At 46.6% G+C, this 13,890-nt stretch overlaps 1 protein-coding gene across 2 annotated transcripts; it reads left to right on the forward strand.

Annotated features, from left to right (window-relative positions):
* The first annotated feature begins 5,982 nt into the window (after positions 1 to 5,982).
* Positions 5,983 to 13,640, forward strand: LOC134536515 (zinc metalloproteinase nas-13-like). 2 transcript variants are annotated; one of them, XM_063376239.1, is made up of 6 exons: positions 5,983 to 6,199; positions 7,247 to 7,408; positions 8,106 to 8,260; positions 9,938 to 10,085; positions 11,429 to 11,562; positions 13,481 to 13,640. In XM_063376239.1, the coding sequence occupies exons 1-6, from the start codon at positions 6,073 to 6,075 to the stop codon at positions 13,565 to 13,567; spliced, it is 813 nt and encodes a 270-aa protein (XP_063232309.1). In that variant the 5' UTR covers positions 5,983 to 6,072; the 3' UTR covers positions 13,568 to 13,640. The 2 variants fall into 2 exon arrangements, with proteins under 2 accessions (XP_063232309.1, XP_063232308.1); XM_063376238.1 differs by having other exon boundaries at positions 6,055 to 6,199; positions 9,938 to 10,158.
* Positions 13,641 to 13,890: the final 250 nt, after the last annotated feature.

A 13,890-nucleotide genomic window follows, 5' to 3' on the forward strand; every position in this document is an offset into this window, starting at 1 on the left:
CTGACTGAGGGGGACTGGGGGGAACCTGGTGCACGCCGTACACCGTCCAGCGCCCCTGGGTGCCGAAGTGCATCCGGCCAGCTCGTACTTCCACGGTGGCGTCGACCTCGTGCAGCCATGGGACCCCCAGAATCAGCCCCTCGCGGAGCTCGGGGACCACCCAGGCCTCGACGTGGCTAACGTGACCAACGATGCTCATTGTTACCTGAGTGATGCCCCCTGCTGCAACGACGGCGTCCCTGGTGGCCAGCTGCACCAGCTCCCTCCGCGGTGTCACTGCCTCCGCTCCCACCAGGTGGGCCGCGATGTAGGTTCGGCTGGCGGCGGTGTCCACCAGGGCCAGCATCTCCCGCCCGTTAGCGCGGACAGGAATTCGCAGCAGCTCCGGCTCCTCGGGGCCGACCTGCCCCAGCTGTGCAGTCGTCTGTCCCCCACCGCCCCCGGCCACCTGGCCGTCCGGGCGTGGGGAACTCGCGGCGAGGTCCGCGGCTCGCTCCGGCGCCGACGTGTTGACGTTCCGGTGGTCCACCTCGTCGACGACAGGTCGACGAGGCGGCTGGTCCGGCCCTGGTATAACCGGCCTCAGGGCCACGGTGGTGGCGCCGGCAGTCAGCTGTCCCTGCCCGGAGATGGCCGGCACGATGTCTGCGCTGATGCTCTGATTGTCCACCCCGTCGACGGCGTGTCGACGAGGCGGCTGGTCCGGCCCTGGTACACCCGGCCTCAGGGCCGTGGTGGTGGCGCCGGCAGTCAGCTGTCCCTGCCCGGAGATGGCCGGCGGGACGCCTGCGCTGATGCTCTGATTGTCCACCCCGTCGACGGCGTGTCGACGAGGCGGCTGGTCCGGCCCTGGTATAACCGGCCTCAGGGCCGCGGTGGTGGCGCCGGCAGTCAGCTGTCCCTGCACGGAGATGGCCGGCGGGATGCCTGCGCTGACGCTCTGGTTGTCCACCCCGTCGACGGCGTGTCGACGAGGCGGCTGGTCCGGCCCTGGTATACCCGGCCTCAGGGCCGCGGTGGTGGCGCCGGCAGTCAGCTGTCCCCGCAGTTGCCTCGGCGTGGGGACAGCTGATGAGGAGTAGTCCCGTTGTCCCCTGCTTCCCGGCGGCATACAGGACGTTAGTGCGGTAGGCGCCGGTGGTGGTCGACGTGTTCTGTCAGTTACTGGGACTGCCGGTGGCTGGCGGGCCGGGGAGCGGCACCCAGTTGTCCCTCCGCCCCCGGTCCTGCGTTTCCCGCCTGCGACGTGTTGCCTTCGCGCGCCTCCTCCCACGCGGCTCTGGTGGGGCAGAGGCGATGCCAATGGTACGCGTCCGGGCAAAAACAGCATCGCGGCGGACGTTCGTCCCTCTCTTTCGTATCTGTCCGCTCGTGACGTCCTCCTCCTGTCGCAGCTGGTTCCGGGCGTTCCCTGGTGCCACCGCGGTCTGTTGTCCTGCGCGGTCCCGCGCCGCCGGCGTAGCTCACCACGGCCAAGTCACTGTCCGTGACCTCTGTGACGGTGACCCCCCGCGGCCCCGAGCGAGCACGGGGAGCTCTCGCGCCCCTGAGTGCCGTCCTCCACTGCGACATGTCACGTTCGATCACGCGGGCGAGGGCCACGAACTCCTCCGTGTCATGACCAGCAGCCGTCCTCATGAAGGGGCGAAACTCTGGCAGCAATTGTTCGACAATGGTTGGCAACGCCGCACTCACGTCCCCACTTGTCCCCAATCGGCGGAACATGCGTAACTTCTCGTAAATGAACTGTTCTGCACTCTCGTCCTCCTCCTGGTTTCGGCAATAAAATGTCCGCAAACACATTGCCCGCGCCTGATCGTTATCAAACCTAGTTTTGACTTGGCGTACAAAATGTCCCCACTCGGTATCAAAACTCCCGGCCATTGACCACCAGTTCCTTGCCTCACCGCGGAGCTGTCCCGCCACTCGCGGCGTCCACTCCGCCCGTCGCACTTCGTACAGTTTTAGGAGGTGTTCACACTCCCGCAAAAACTCCCGCGGGTCCTCGTTGTCTCTCCCCGCAAACTCTGGCAACTCAAACTGCGCGCTCACGTACCGCACTACCGGCCCATCTGCGTCCGCGTGCCTGTCCCCCTGTTCCCGATTACTGTCCTCAACTGTGCTGTCCGTGCTGTTCGCGCTCTCGGCCGCGCCGCCGGACCCGCACACCTCGTTTTTTACGTCCATTTTCGCGGAGTCTCCCTCCTCACCCAAGTCCGTTTCGAAACTGATTAGATCGTATCTTTCTTGTCCCGCCTGTTTCCACGCCATCCTGTCCTCCTGTGCTACTGATCCGCGGATCGTGAACACAATCTCCCCCAGTAATACAATACGATCCTCCCCAGCGCGTTATCTTCAGTCCGGGATACCGCTGCACCGCCGTCTTGTATTTCTGTCCCCCACGACGCGCTATCTCTCGCCGAAACGTCTCGTGTTCGCGCCGTTCCCGCGCTGCGTTATCTCCCGCCGGCGCGCCGGCGCGACGTCTCGAATTCGAGCCGCTCCCACGCCGCGCAGCCGCACCTGCTTCCGTTCTGTCCTGCACCTGCGCGCTTGCGTGCGCTTGCGTGCGCTTGCGTGCGCTTGCGTATGCTTACGGCCACACTAGTTGGGCGCCAAATGACGTCCCTCGGCTTCAGGTCCCCGTTTTCCCGTTGAAATAAATGTCCTGTTATGCCCGTACTGCCCTCGTCGGAGAGGTGTGGGTCCAGGCCAACGTGGCCGGGACCGGGAAAGGCGGGACCTGGAGGGAGAGTGAAGTGATTGCGAGGAATGTTGGTAGGTTGTCGCAAGCAGAACACGGCATTAACGAATTTCACGAGCCGTCTTTTATTAACGCTTATAAAGTCCTGCCGCAGCCTGGCGGAACCGTCGCGGAACAAGTGCCCTACCACGGCGACACGGACTCCCTGATGACGGGGCGGTTCTCAAATACGTTTCGGCGCGAATCGTAAAGTTTATTAATGCTAGGCTGACCCAGTGAGAAAGGGCCCGAAGACGGAACGCTGTACATACGCGGCCCGTTACGTAATGTTCCGTGGACGGCGAAAAGTTCAGAGACTCGTAGCACCACGTTCGCGTTGTAGAAACTGCCCGCTAGACACGTCTCCCGATGACTCGTAAGTTAACAATGCTAAGCTGATTCGCGGTGGCAGCTCAGCTGCCGTGACCGGCTGCGGACTGAGCGAACGTTCAATCCCGAGCGCAACGTGCGCGGCTCGCGGAGCAACGAACACGTCTGTCTCCGCTCGAGACCAGGACGCGACTGCCTCTCCCCGCTCGCCCGCGGGCCGGCGCCCGCGGGTGGCGGGGAGGGAGGGGAAAATCGGCCGGCGTGGGAGAGAGCTCCGTCCCGCGGCGCGCCAGGCTGCAATTACATACTACGGCGAAACACTTCAGAAAAAGTTATTGAATTATTTACAAAGACATACACGAGACATTAATTACACAGCGAACTTGCACAATGAATAATAAATAAAATAAGTTAATTACACACATTCAAATCCCTTAATCGTTTACAAATATATACACACTGAAATAAAAGATAAAGTCACATAGAAAAAACACCCGTTGGCATGCTAGGGCGCACGCGGGTGCGTCCCTGGCCGTCGCACACACTGGGGTTCACTGGGGGGGAAAACAGGCCCCCTCAGGCCCGCGTCGGTGGCCAGGTACGGCCTCTGTATCTGGGAGGGTACGACGACTGTCGTCAGTATAACGATATCAGGTTGGGGAAGCCTACAACTCACGTAGTTTCGGTTCCCTGCAAGAATTTCCGAAGATTTCCGAAGTTTTGCGTTTTGGTATTAACGCCACTTCAGCCGTTAAATCAGAAGTTTCCAATGAAAACAAGCATGTTGTGACTGACCTAACCTAACCCAACCCTTCGATTTTTTTAATTTCAATTTTTGAGAGAAATCCGAAGTTGCACGAACGTGGTAGGGAACCGAAACTACATGAGTTGTAGGCTACCCATCAGGTTCCTTGTAAGCTTCCATTGTCTCTGGCAAAGATTATCAGTAGAAGGTTTAGTAGTCGCCTGCAGTTTTTATGGGTGGGTTTGTAAAGTTAAGTTCCTGTAAATATAATTAATTTGCATTAAAATATTAAATATTTCATTAATAATTAATTTAATTTAATTAATAAGAAAAATTCATATATTTATTAATTCTCATTGTAAATTTAAATTTCTCTCGATTATTTTACTAGACTTAATAATTAATTTTGTATAGGCTATATGTTTACATTAATTTTGAATGAGTATTTATTTAAATTCTTGAGATTGATTGATTTTATTCTTTACAACTGTATGTATAATATCACTCCAGTCCTTTTATTTTATTTTTATTAAATATTTTCATGCAAAATGAAAGTTTTTCTATGTTATGTCAAGAAAGTATAACTTATAAGGCACATGAATAAGTACACACTCATATTTTAATTTGTATGTAACCTTATTTTTTGTATGTTGCCATTTTTCATGCTAGATAATTTCGGATCATGGAGCATGCACGTCATAAAAATTTACCCTCATCACTTTTCATAAGGTGCCTAAAGGAGCATAACTTCAAAAATTATAATAATAAAAAAGAATAAATATTTCCGACACACCATAAATTAAATAAGCATGCTCATCAAAAATATTAAATTCGATTACAGAAAGGTTGCAATAATTTTTAAAAATCCATAAAGTTGTTTCGTGTTACATTTTGATGGCATACCCACATGGACCTTAATTGAAGCTCTGGTCCCTGCCCTGTCTGTAACATCCGCTACTGGAAGAGCGCACCCTGCGATGTCACAGTCGATTGCCACCTGTGCTGTGTTTGAAATATTACTGTAATCAGCAAGGTGGATGGCAAAGATTCAATTGCGATGTTCTTTTACAGCTATCCAGAAACTGATACTGGCCGCAGAGGCAAAGTGTTTCCGCTAAGCATTGTGGTGTCCCTGGGTGACTGAAGAAGTGGCGTGAGCCTGGAATATATTACATAGAAACACTTATGTAAGTCTGGAATGTTGTACATAAGAAACACTTACATAATTCCAGAATGTAATTAGGTTGTACAAATCCATTACAGTTACACAGATAAAATACTGGGGATTGGCGTTGACTGAGGAATGTTCAATACCATCATTGGCATAATGCCCAAGCGGAAATCCCATGTATTCCACCTACTATATGGGCAGGTACACTGCCCGCCACAAAGCCCCGGGTTAATAAGTAAGTTTTTTCGCTCTTTTAGAGGCTGGTGACAGGTGGATTCAATGATGAATGATGGTTCATTACTAGATGGTGATGATGACTTTGCAAGAGGGCCCGATGTGACACATCCGGCCTCGTCATTGGATGGGATTCTACTGACAAAGAGCTCCAAATGGCACCGAGCCATTAGGGAACATCCTCCCGCACAAATCGTGAAATGAATAGTGGTGGATTTAGGCTATGTTTGGGAACTTAGGTGTATGTTAAATAACTTTTATTTATGAACAGAAATAAACAGGGAATGTATTATAATAGGTCCATTGTTATTTTAGCATCTCTCAAAACACTTCTAATCCTAATCGATAGTCACATGGGGCGACTATCGTCCCAAAGCTGGCGTCACTTGTTCACCCCTTTTCACTTGTCTGCACTGCAATACTTGTTCGGATTGTGCACTTTCAGACACCCACTTCCCCCCCCCCCCCCCCTTCCCAGGAAAATGCTCTTATATAACAGTTGTTGCTCACTAGCTTTTTTTCCCGTTAATTTTACTCTAGTTTGTGTTACCCTAAGATGAGACGAAACATTGATTAAAAAAATATTCCTAAGTTAATATATATTAACTTACAACCATTAAGTGAAATATTGCTACTGATAAATCTTTATCCCTAGGAGTAGTAAGTGTTGGACTGTAATTTTTCCAAGAGAGATTTATTACACCTAAAATCCCATGATAAAAAAAGGCTGTATAAGACAGCTGTAATCTATATGATATCGCGATATAACTCAATAATACTTCTGCGCAGAAAGCTAAATAAAGTGACGATTTTTACTCAGACATCAGAAATCAGAAGAAATTTGCCATAATGAGATGTGACTTGTTAGTTTTCTTAGTGACATCAGCACTCGCGACAAACATAGTTTCGGCGTCGCCCATCTTGCTGAAACCAGCATTCGGCCGGCCACGGACAGAAGAATTCATCTTAGATGTTGGTATGGGTTGATCTACAGGAAAATACAATGCTTTGTTTGGATGTGAATTGAGGCATTGGAAAAATGATCATCTTGAACTAGAATCTGTGCACATTTAATAAAAGTAAACAAATTGTATATCTTCGCATATGTTTTCAGGCACGAAAATTCCGATGCACAGTATTTAAAATGTTGGGACTATGATCTGCTGATAAGGCTAGTCCTCCACTATGCAGTAATTGAATATTGCATTTTAACTGTTATGGATTTTAATCCTCCAAGCAGGCTAGCATGGTTGCACACAAGAACAGCTACCTAACCTTTTAAACAAATGTTTTGCAAATTGTATCTAGGGAGCATGACACAATATAGTGAAAACATTTGAAAATGCAGTTTCTGGTTCTTTTTTCACCACTTCTGGACTAAGACAATTTCCCACCTCAAACAGACATCCTTATTGATTCTCTTTTTGTGACTATAAGCAATCAAGGATAAATAATCTTGTACTCATCTAAAAAAAACATAGAATAAACTATTAAGAAAATTAAGTTACAACAAATATTAGAGTTTAATGTAGTGGTGAGCCATGATTATGATGTTTGAGTTTGTATTTGCATTATTTTTAAATATATATGTGTATATAAAATGATTTAACCTCGCTGTTTAGCTATTGAAGATGATAAAACAAACATAAGTAAACAAAATTCTAAGTTCATTCAAATTTGTAGACATTGTTCTATGTACCTGCTCCCTAATAGTAATATCTATAAGCACCGCTATGACTACAGCTCAAATCCATCCTTTATAAAATGCCAATGCATAAATTATTAGTGTATCATAAAAACGATCGCACACTAATTGAATGCTTAGTACATAGAGGCAATGAGAAATATAATTTGCATGTGTGTTCCCATGTTTTAAGATATTGAAGGCGTAAAATCATTCCAGCAAAGAAACGCACTTAAGCCTTTGTGCTATAACGTCACGATGTTAACCCCTATGTGAAGTCCAATTAAAGACAGTTATTTGTGCAGTGTTTGTGTTAAACTAACTGGCTGTACCTGGCAGGAGGGCTGGCAGACCGCTACAACCAGGAACCATGGGAGGTCAGCGGCAAGTTCGAGGGCGACATAGTGTTCCCAGCAGGCATCACGGCAGCAAACGGCCTCGTCGCGACCAGACCTCGATGGTTTAACAGGACAGTTCCCTACATCCTCGACCCCATCTTCAGTACGTACCACTTCGTTTACTTAGCCATGGCACCCTAGTTCTATACCTTTGGGTGTTTCGGTAATAGCATTTCATTCTGCATGATCAACCTTGGAACTGAACCGATTTAACAGCACCAGCTTACATATTTCGAATGTGAAGCCTGGATATGGGGTGAGTTCCTAAAGTGATGAAAGTGAATTTATTAACATTTAGTAAGCACTGTGAAGGGTCCCATCGAGGTGGCGGGGAAGGGAAAGGGTCCTCAGGTGTAAATTCCTGCCACCCATCAGTAGCTTTGTGAACTTCAGTGTAGTGAGTTTAAATTATGTGTGTGTGTTCTATTTTCTGGTCGGTACAAGGCAAGATGCAATGTTCCCTCTAACAGGTTATATAATTAAATTTTTTGGGTCAGAAAAGCATACCAACACTTCCCCAGCCACCCTACAGTCCAGATCTGATCCCTGCGATTTTTTTCTTATACCTAGCTGAAATTGCATGTCGAGGGGCTCTCAGAGTCAAGCAAAAGACCCACTATCATGTTTAACATAATAATTATGCTAGGTCAACTGGAAGTTGTTATATTGTTTTTATGTTAAACTAGTTAATTCAGACACTGGTCATCTCAAGAATTTGAAGGATCTGCTTGCCAGGTTGCAGTGGTTGTGTTTGAGCCAGCAGAAGGCGGTGGTAGAGTGTGACGTCTACTGGTGTGCAGACGCGACTCAGAGGGCGAGCATCCTGAGGGGCATCGAGGAGTTTCATCGCCGCACGTGCATCAGGCTGCGCCCTTCCACGCCGTACGATCGCGACTACGTCTACGTGTCGGGCTACTCGACCGGCTGCTGGTCGTACGTCGGTCGCCTCAACGGGGTGAGAGCACGTCGCGTGGTTTTGTGTGGGATTCACCAAGACTGCGGCTTGTTTACGTCCTCCTCCATGCCAATGTTGTTTTTATCCAAGTAAACATACATCCCCGTGCATCAAGCTACGATCGCGACTACGTCTACGTGTCTGGCTACTCGACCGGCTGCTGGTCGTATGTTGGTCGCCTCAACAGGGTGAGAGCACGTCGCGTGGGTTTGTGTGGGATTCACCAAGACTGCGGCTTGTTTACGTCCTCCTCCATGCCAATGTTGTTTTCTCCAAGTAAACATACATCCCCGTGCATCAAGCTATGATCGCGACTATGTCTACGTGTCTGGCTACTCGACCGGCATGTTGGTCGCCTCAATGGGGTGAGAGCACGTCGCGTGGAAATTAACATATTTCATTTCTGTTACGGGCGCATGGCGCAACAACCAATGAGAGTAGATTAGGAAGCAATTTTAGCGGGACTAGAAAACTGTTTATATGTATCAGTCATATCGTGACAAGAAAATAGTCGAGATGTTACAATGCTCAAGCGTAACTTCCGTTTTAAAAGTTAATTAATTATATTACTAATAAGTCACTAGCAAAATTTGTAAATAAAAAATAGCATGTGCTTGGAGTCCATGTGCGACAGAAGTGAAACTTCTTGCTTAGGTATTAGGTTTAGGTAGAGAGAAAAATTAATTTTATATTACAATATTCACATGAAGTTGATTGCAAAAAAAAAAAAAAAAAAACAAATCAATTACTCTTTTCCACGCGAATACATAAGTTGTAGATACTTTAAAACACAATGGAAATAATATGCTAGCGTCAATCGTTAGCCGTTATGAAAACTGAGGAGTAGACAAGCACAAGCAGCGTTACGAGAATCCCGTAGCATCACTGCTACGTCCATTCACCGTATCTTCCTGTACCATTAACCCCCCCCCCCCCCCCCCAATCACCTAACTTTTCCCCTCATGCGATCGGTTTTTCCGTAACGCACGAACTAAAAATGTTATGTAACCATTATTTATGTATATGTTGAAACAACTGTGCTCACAAATTGCTGATCAGATGTCACGGGATAATCATTTGGTAGTCAATATGGTGCAGTTACTTACTAAAAACCTGCCGAATTATATCCTCTGTGTGTATACTGTGTGTGCTCATCTAGAGTTCTTTGTGTGTGTGTACTGTATGTTCAATGCGTTGCCAGTGTGTGTAGGTACTGCGTGTCCTTAGCATGAACTGTGTGTACTGTGTTTGTCATTGGCTGAAATAATACAACTGTTAAGATTTTCAACCGAGAACCGCCTTCGCACGGGTAGTCCGCGTGGCCTGCTGTGCACACGCTTTTTTTTTTTTTTTTTTTTGGGAGTTGCGAATCCAGCCTGGAGCACTCGGGGGGTGTTTGAGGGAAGCCTTTTTTCACAGACGAGAGAGCGGAAACCCGAAGTTCCCCGAAGTTTATGTTTTTTTCCGTATCTTTAATGTAGCTATCCTAACCAAATTAACCGCCTACAATGTTTTAAAGTATTTATAATGTAGCTAACCTAACCTAATTGACCATTAGTATCCTTTTATCAACACCGCCATATTTATTTACAATGAACAAAAAAAAACCGAAGATGCACGATCGTACGTTTGGCTCTCTCGTCCGTGAAAAGAAGGATTCCCGGTGTTATGACGCAGGGGCAGATGCTGAACCTGCAGATCCCCGGCTGTTTCCGGCACGGCACGATCGTGCACGAGTTCCTGCACGCGCTGGGCTTCTACCACCAGCAGAGCACGCACAACCGTGACGACTACGTCGCCATCTTGTGGCAGAACATCCGGGCGGGTGAGCGCGCTAACTTACTCCCTGCGCGCCTGTCCTCTTTGCAGTCTTCCATCATGTACTCGCCGAGTAACCGGTACCGCCGACGGTTCTTACGACTTAGGCTCGTGCGGTTACGGGAAGCCTTCATTTCACAGACGAGAGAGCCACACCCGAAGTTCCCCGAAGGTTGCTTAGCAAATAACTTTTTAATATGTAGCTATCCAGGGCTAGGAAACCGTTTACATGATTTCACAGTATCTTTAATGTAGCTATCCTAACCAAATCAACTGCCCACAATGTTTAGAAGTATTTATAATGTAGCTAACCTAACCTAATTGACCATTAGTTATCATGAGTTGTCCAAAATTTAAAAAAATAAAAACCGAAGATGCACGATTGGGAGTTTGGCTCTCTCGTCTGTGAAAAGAAGGCTTGCCGTGCGGTTACGGCCCGCTTAACATTAGCAACAGAAGTAGAAGTAGTAGCAGTAGGAATAATAACATTAGTATCAGAAGTAGCAGTACGAATAGTAGCGTTAGTATCAGTAGCAGCAGTAATAAATGTAACAGTAGTAGGAGCTGTGACAGTAGTAAGAGTAATATCAGTAGTAGTAGTAGTAGTAGTAGTAGTAGTAGTAGTAGTAGTAGTAGTAGTAGTAGTAGTAGTAGTAGTAGTAGTAGTAGTAGTAGTAGTAGCTGCAGAAGCAGTAGGTGCTTTAGAAGTTATACTCACGTCCTGTAATCCGGCGTAAAAGAGCCGCTAGCATTCTGATTTTTTGAAGTGGAACTTCTTTGCCGAAATCACGAAGGACTCTTCGCTTATTTAAAGGTGAATTCTTCGTTGAAAAGTCCATAGATTTACTGTAGTTTCTAACAGTGCAGCTGATCCTATTGCCTGCCCCCTAATACTCTCATGGATAATAACATAGTGGACTAGTGAACCACAGAACTGTATCGCATGCCTCCTTTAGTAATTTTCTCGAGTCATGGGTCGGTAGCATAGTGGCTCGAAGTCGAAAATAAAATGTTTTAGGATTCAGTGCATAGCCGAGTTACGCGAAACTCTAACATAATTATCGTCTGAAAAAAAAAAGCCCGTGTTTATCTAAATCATTTCAGTATATGATATTGCCTGATACCCAACACAGTGTCATAAATCCGTCCGAAGATTAGTATATCAGTAGGTTTGAACGCTATGATGTAACTATGTAGGGTATCAATGTAGGTATTTCTTTTTAAGCCGTCCTTATACATTTGGTTGGATAATGTAGAACAGATATCGATGACATTATTATGACACACTTGAAACACTTAAGGGTCAAGGGTCAAGTTGTCGACGTGCTGACCGTCTTGGGTCCCCGCCAGGAACGGAGCGCAACTTCAACAAGTACGACGCGCGAGTGGTGACGGACTTCGGCACGGACTACGACTACAGCAGCGTCATGCACTACAGCCGCACCGCCTTCTCCGTGAACGGACAAGCCACCATCGTGCCGCTGGTGGGTGCTTGTTGTCACGCAGATCTTCAATCAAATTTCCCTAACTTTTCCCTGTCCAAAATTTCAAATTTCCCTGTCCAAAATTTCAAATTTCCCTGTCAAAAAATTCAAAATTTCCCGTCCAAAACTTCAAAATTCCCTGTCCAAAACTTCAAAATTCCCTGGCCAAAACTTCAAATTTCCCTGTCCAAAACTTTAAATTTCCCTGTCCAAAACTTCAAAAATTCCCTGTCCAAGACTTCAAAATGCCCTGTCCAAAACTTCAAAATTCACTGTCCAAAACTTCAAATTCTCCTGTCCAAAACTTCAAATTTCCCTGTCCGTATGTTTAAAATAATTTAAATATTTTTGAAATTTTAACCGAAGTAAAGCAAATCCAACCTTCACCATCGTCCATAGCTCGCCGAGTTCAAACAGTAGCCATTTAATAGCATGCATGACTATGCACTAAAACACCGTCTAAAAATAAATGCATTCTCAGTCTGGGTGATGACAGACTAGAACAGGGAATTTGACCCTGAAATTACTATCACTGGGGAGTTTCCATGACTTTTTCCGGGACGTAATGAAAGTTCCCCGACTTTACATAATGTGGAACCCCTGTTGTTGCAGTATGTAGTAGCAGTAGTAAAGTGGCCCATACACGCACGAGCCTGGCTCGCGGGCCAAGTTCGCCGAGCTCGACCACACTTTTATCGTTAGGGATTCGCGGGTTCAATGACCTCTAGGATGAACTTTATAGTTCTACGTACACTCGGTCAAATGTCACCCTCTCATTGGCTGCTGTCTTGTGAAGGTGTCCCAACGTAGCGGCCTGTGATTCGATACAGCTTCGGTTGAGTGTTTCTCACTGGCCCAGAGTCGTCCAGGTGAGTTGTGAGCCAATAGCAGAGGCAGCACTGAGGTATAACTATTTGAATTTCAGGCTGTCATGAAATGAATCCGCGAATTTTTCCGGTCTCTATTAATCGTAGATTTTCTATATTTGAAATGAGTTCATCAGAGCGCAAGGCCGCAAAACAGGTAACTGAAGAAATTCGTCTATAAATTTAAACGAAGTCAGGGCTCACGAAAGCCGTTTTAGTTGGCAGCCGATGTGGTGGCACATTGTTTACCCGATTTAACTCGACCACACAAAACTCAGTGTCTGGCGTGTTGACCCGAGCCCGGCTCGCACTAGCCCACACACACACGTGCGCCAGCCAATGGCGAGCCAGAAGCGCCGTCGGTTCTGAATGTTTGGTAGCTGTTGCATAGGCTCTCTCTGCAAGTCAATTCATGAAAGTGTGTCTCTAATTATTGGTAGAGACCGGAAAAATTCGCTGGTTCAATGACCTCCAGGATAGACTCTACTACACTTTACACACTCGGGAAAATGTCACCCTCTCATTGGCTGCTGACTTGTGAATCGTCTCGACTGAGCGTCTGTGATTCGACACTTCTTTGAGCGAGGGCTCTAATTGGTAGAGACAGGAAAAATTTGCGGATTCGTTTCCCAATATGATAGAATCCAAACAACTGTACCTTTATTTTGCTTATCTGATTGGCTTACAGTTAATCTGAAGGACTTTGAGCCAATGGAAAACCTTACACCAAAAAAGTATCGAATCGCAAGCATCCCAGTTGACAGGTGTCACGAGTCAGTAGCCAATGAGCAGGTGGCATTTGCCTGAGTGTGTAGGGGATTGTGGAGTCTATCCTAGAGGTCATTCAAAGCGCGAATTTTTCTAGTCTCTACTAATTGGCTCTCGTTAATCCAGATTAACAGTGAACCAGTGGTAGAAGCAGCGCTAAGGTATAATTATTTGAATTGTAGCCTATCACGAAATGAATCCGCGAATTCTGCAGGTCTCTACTAATTGGATATAACGTGTGTAAAATAAAATAAATAATGTTTGGTTTCATTCGATTGTTCCAGCAAAACAACGTGACCATCGGCCAGAGAGTCGAGATGAGCGAAGCGGACGTCGTTAAGTTGGAAAAAATGTACGGCTGCCGAAACTAGAGAACATTCCAACATTTTTAATTCTTTTGCTCTAAAATACAATTGCGAGTATTAAAGATACATCTTTGGAATACTCTTGTGTTCGGCCATATTTGAAAATCACATTTATGCACTCCCTTCCTCAGCCTAAAAAGTTTTTTGTAAGTTAGCGAACCAAAAAATAAATAAATAACACGCACAAAAAAAACGGTAGACATGGAAGCTAGGGTCTCTCACTCATGTACAGTTATCTACCGATGATTCAATAACAAGTCAAAAAATAACTTACGTTAACTTACCGGAAATGAGACCGTTTTATAAATGGTTCGAAGAATACTTTTATC

This window comes from Bacillus rossius, chromosome 11, assembly GCF_032445375.1.
Source record: "Bacillus rossius redtenbacheri isolate Brsri chromosome 11, Brsri_v3, whole genome shotgun sequence".
Taxonomy (NCBI): Eukaryota; Metazoa; Arthropoda; class Insecta; order Phasmatodea; family Bacillidae; genus Bacillus; species Bacillus rossius.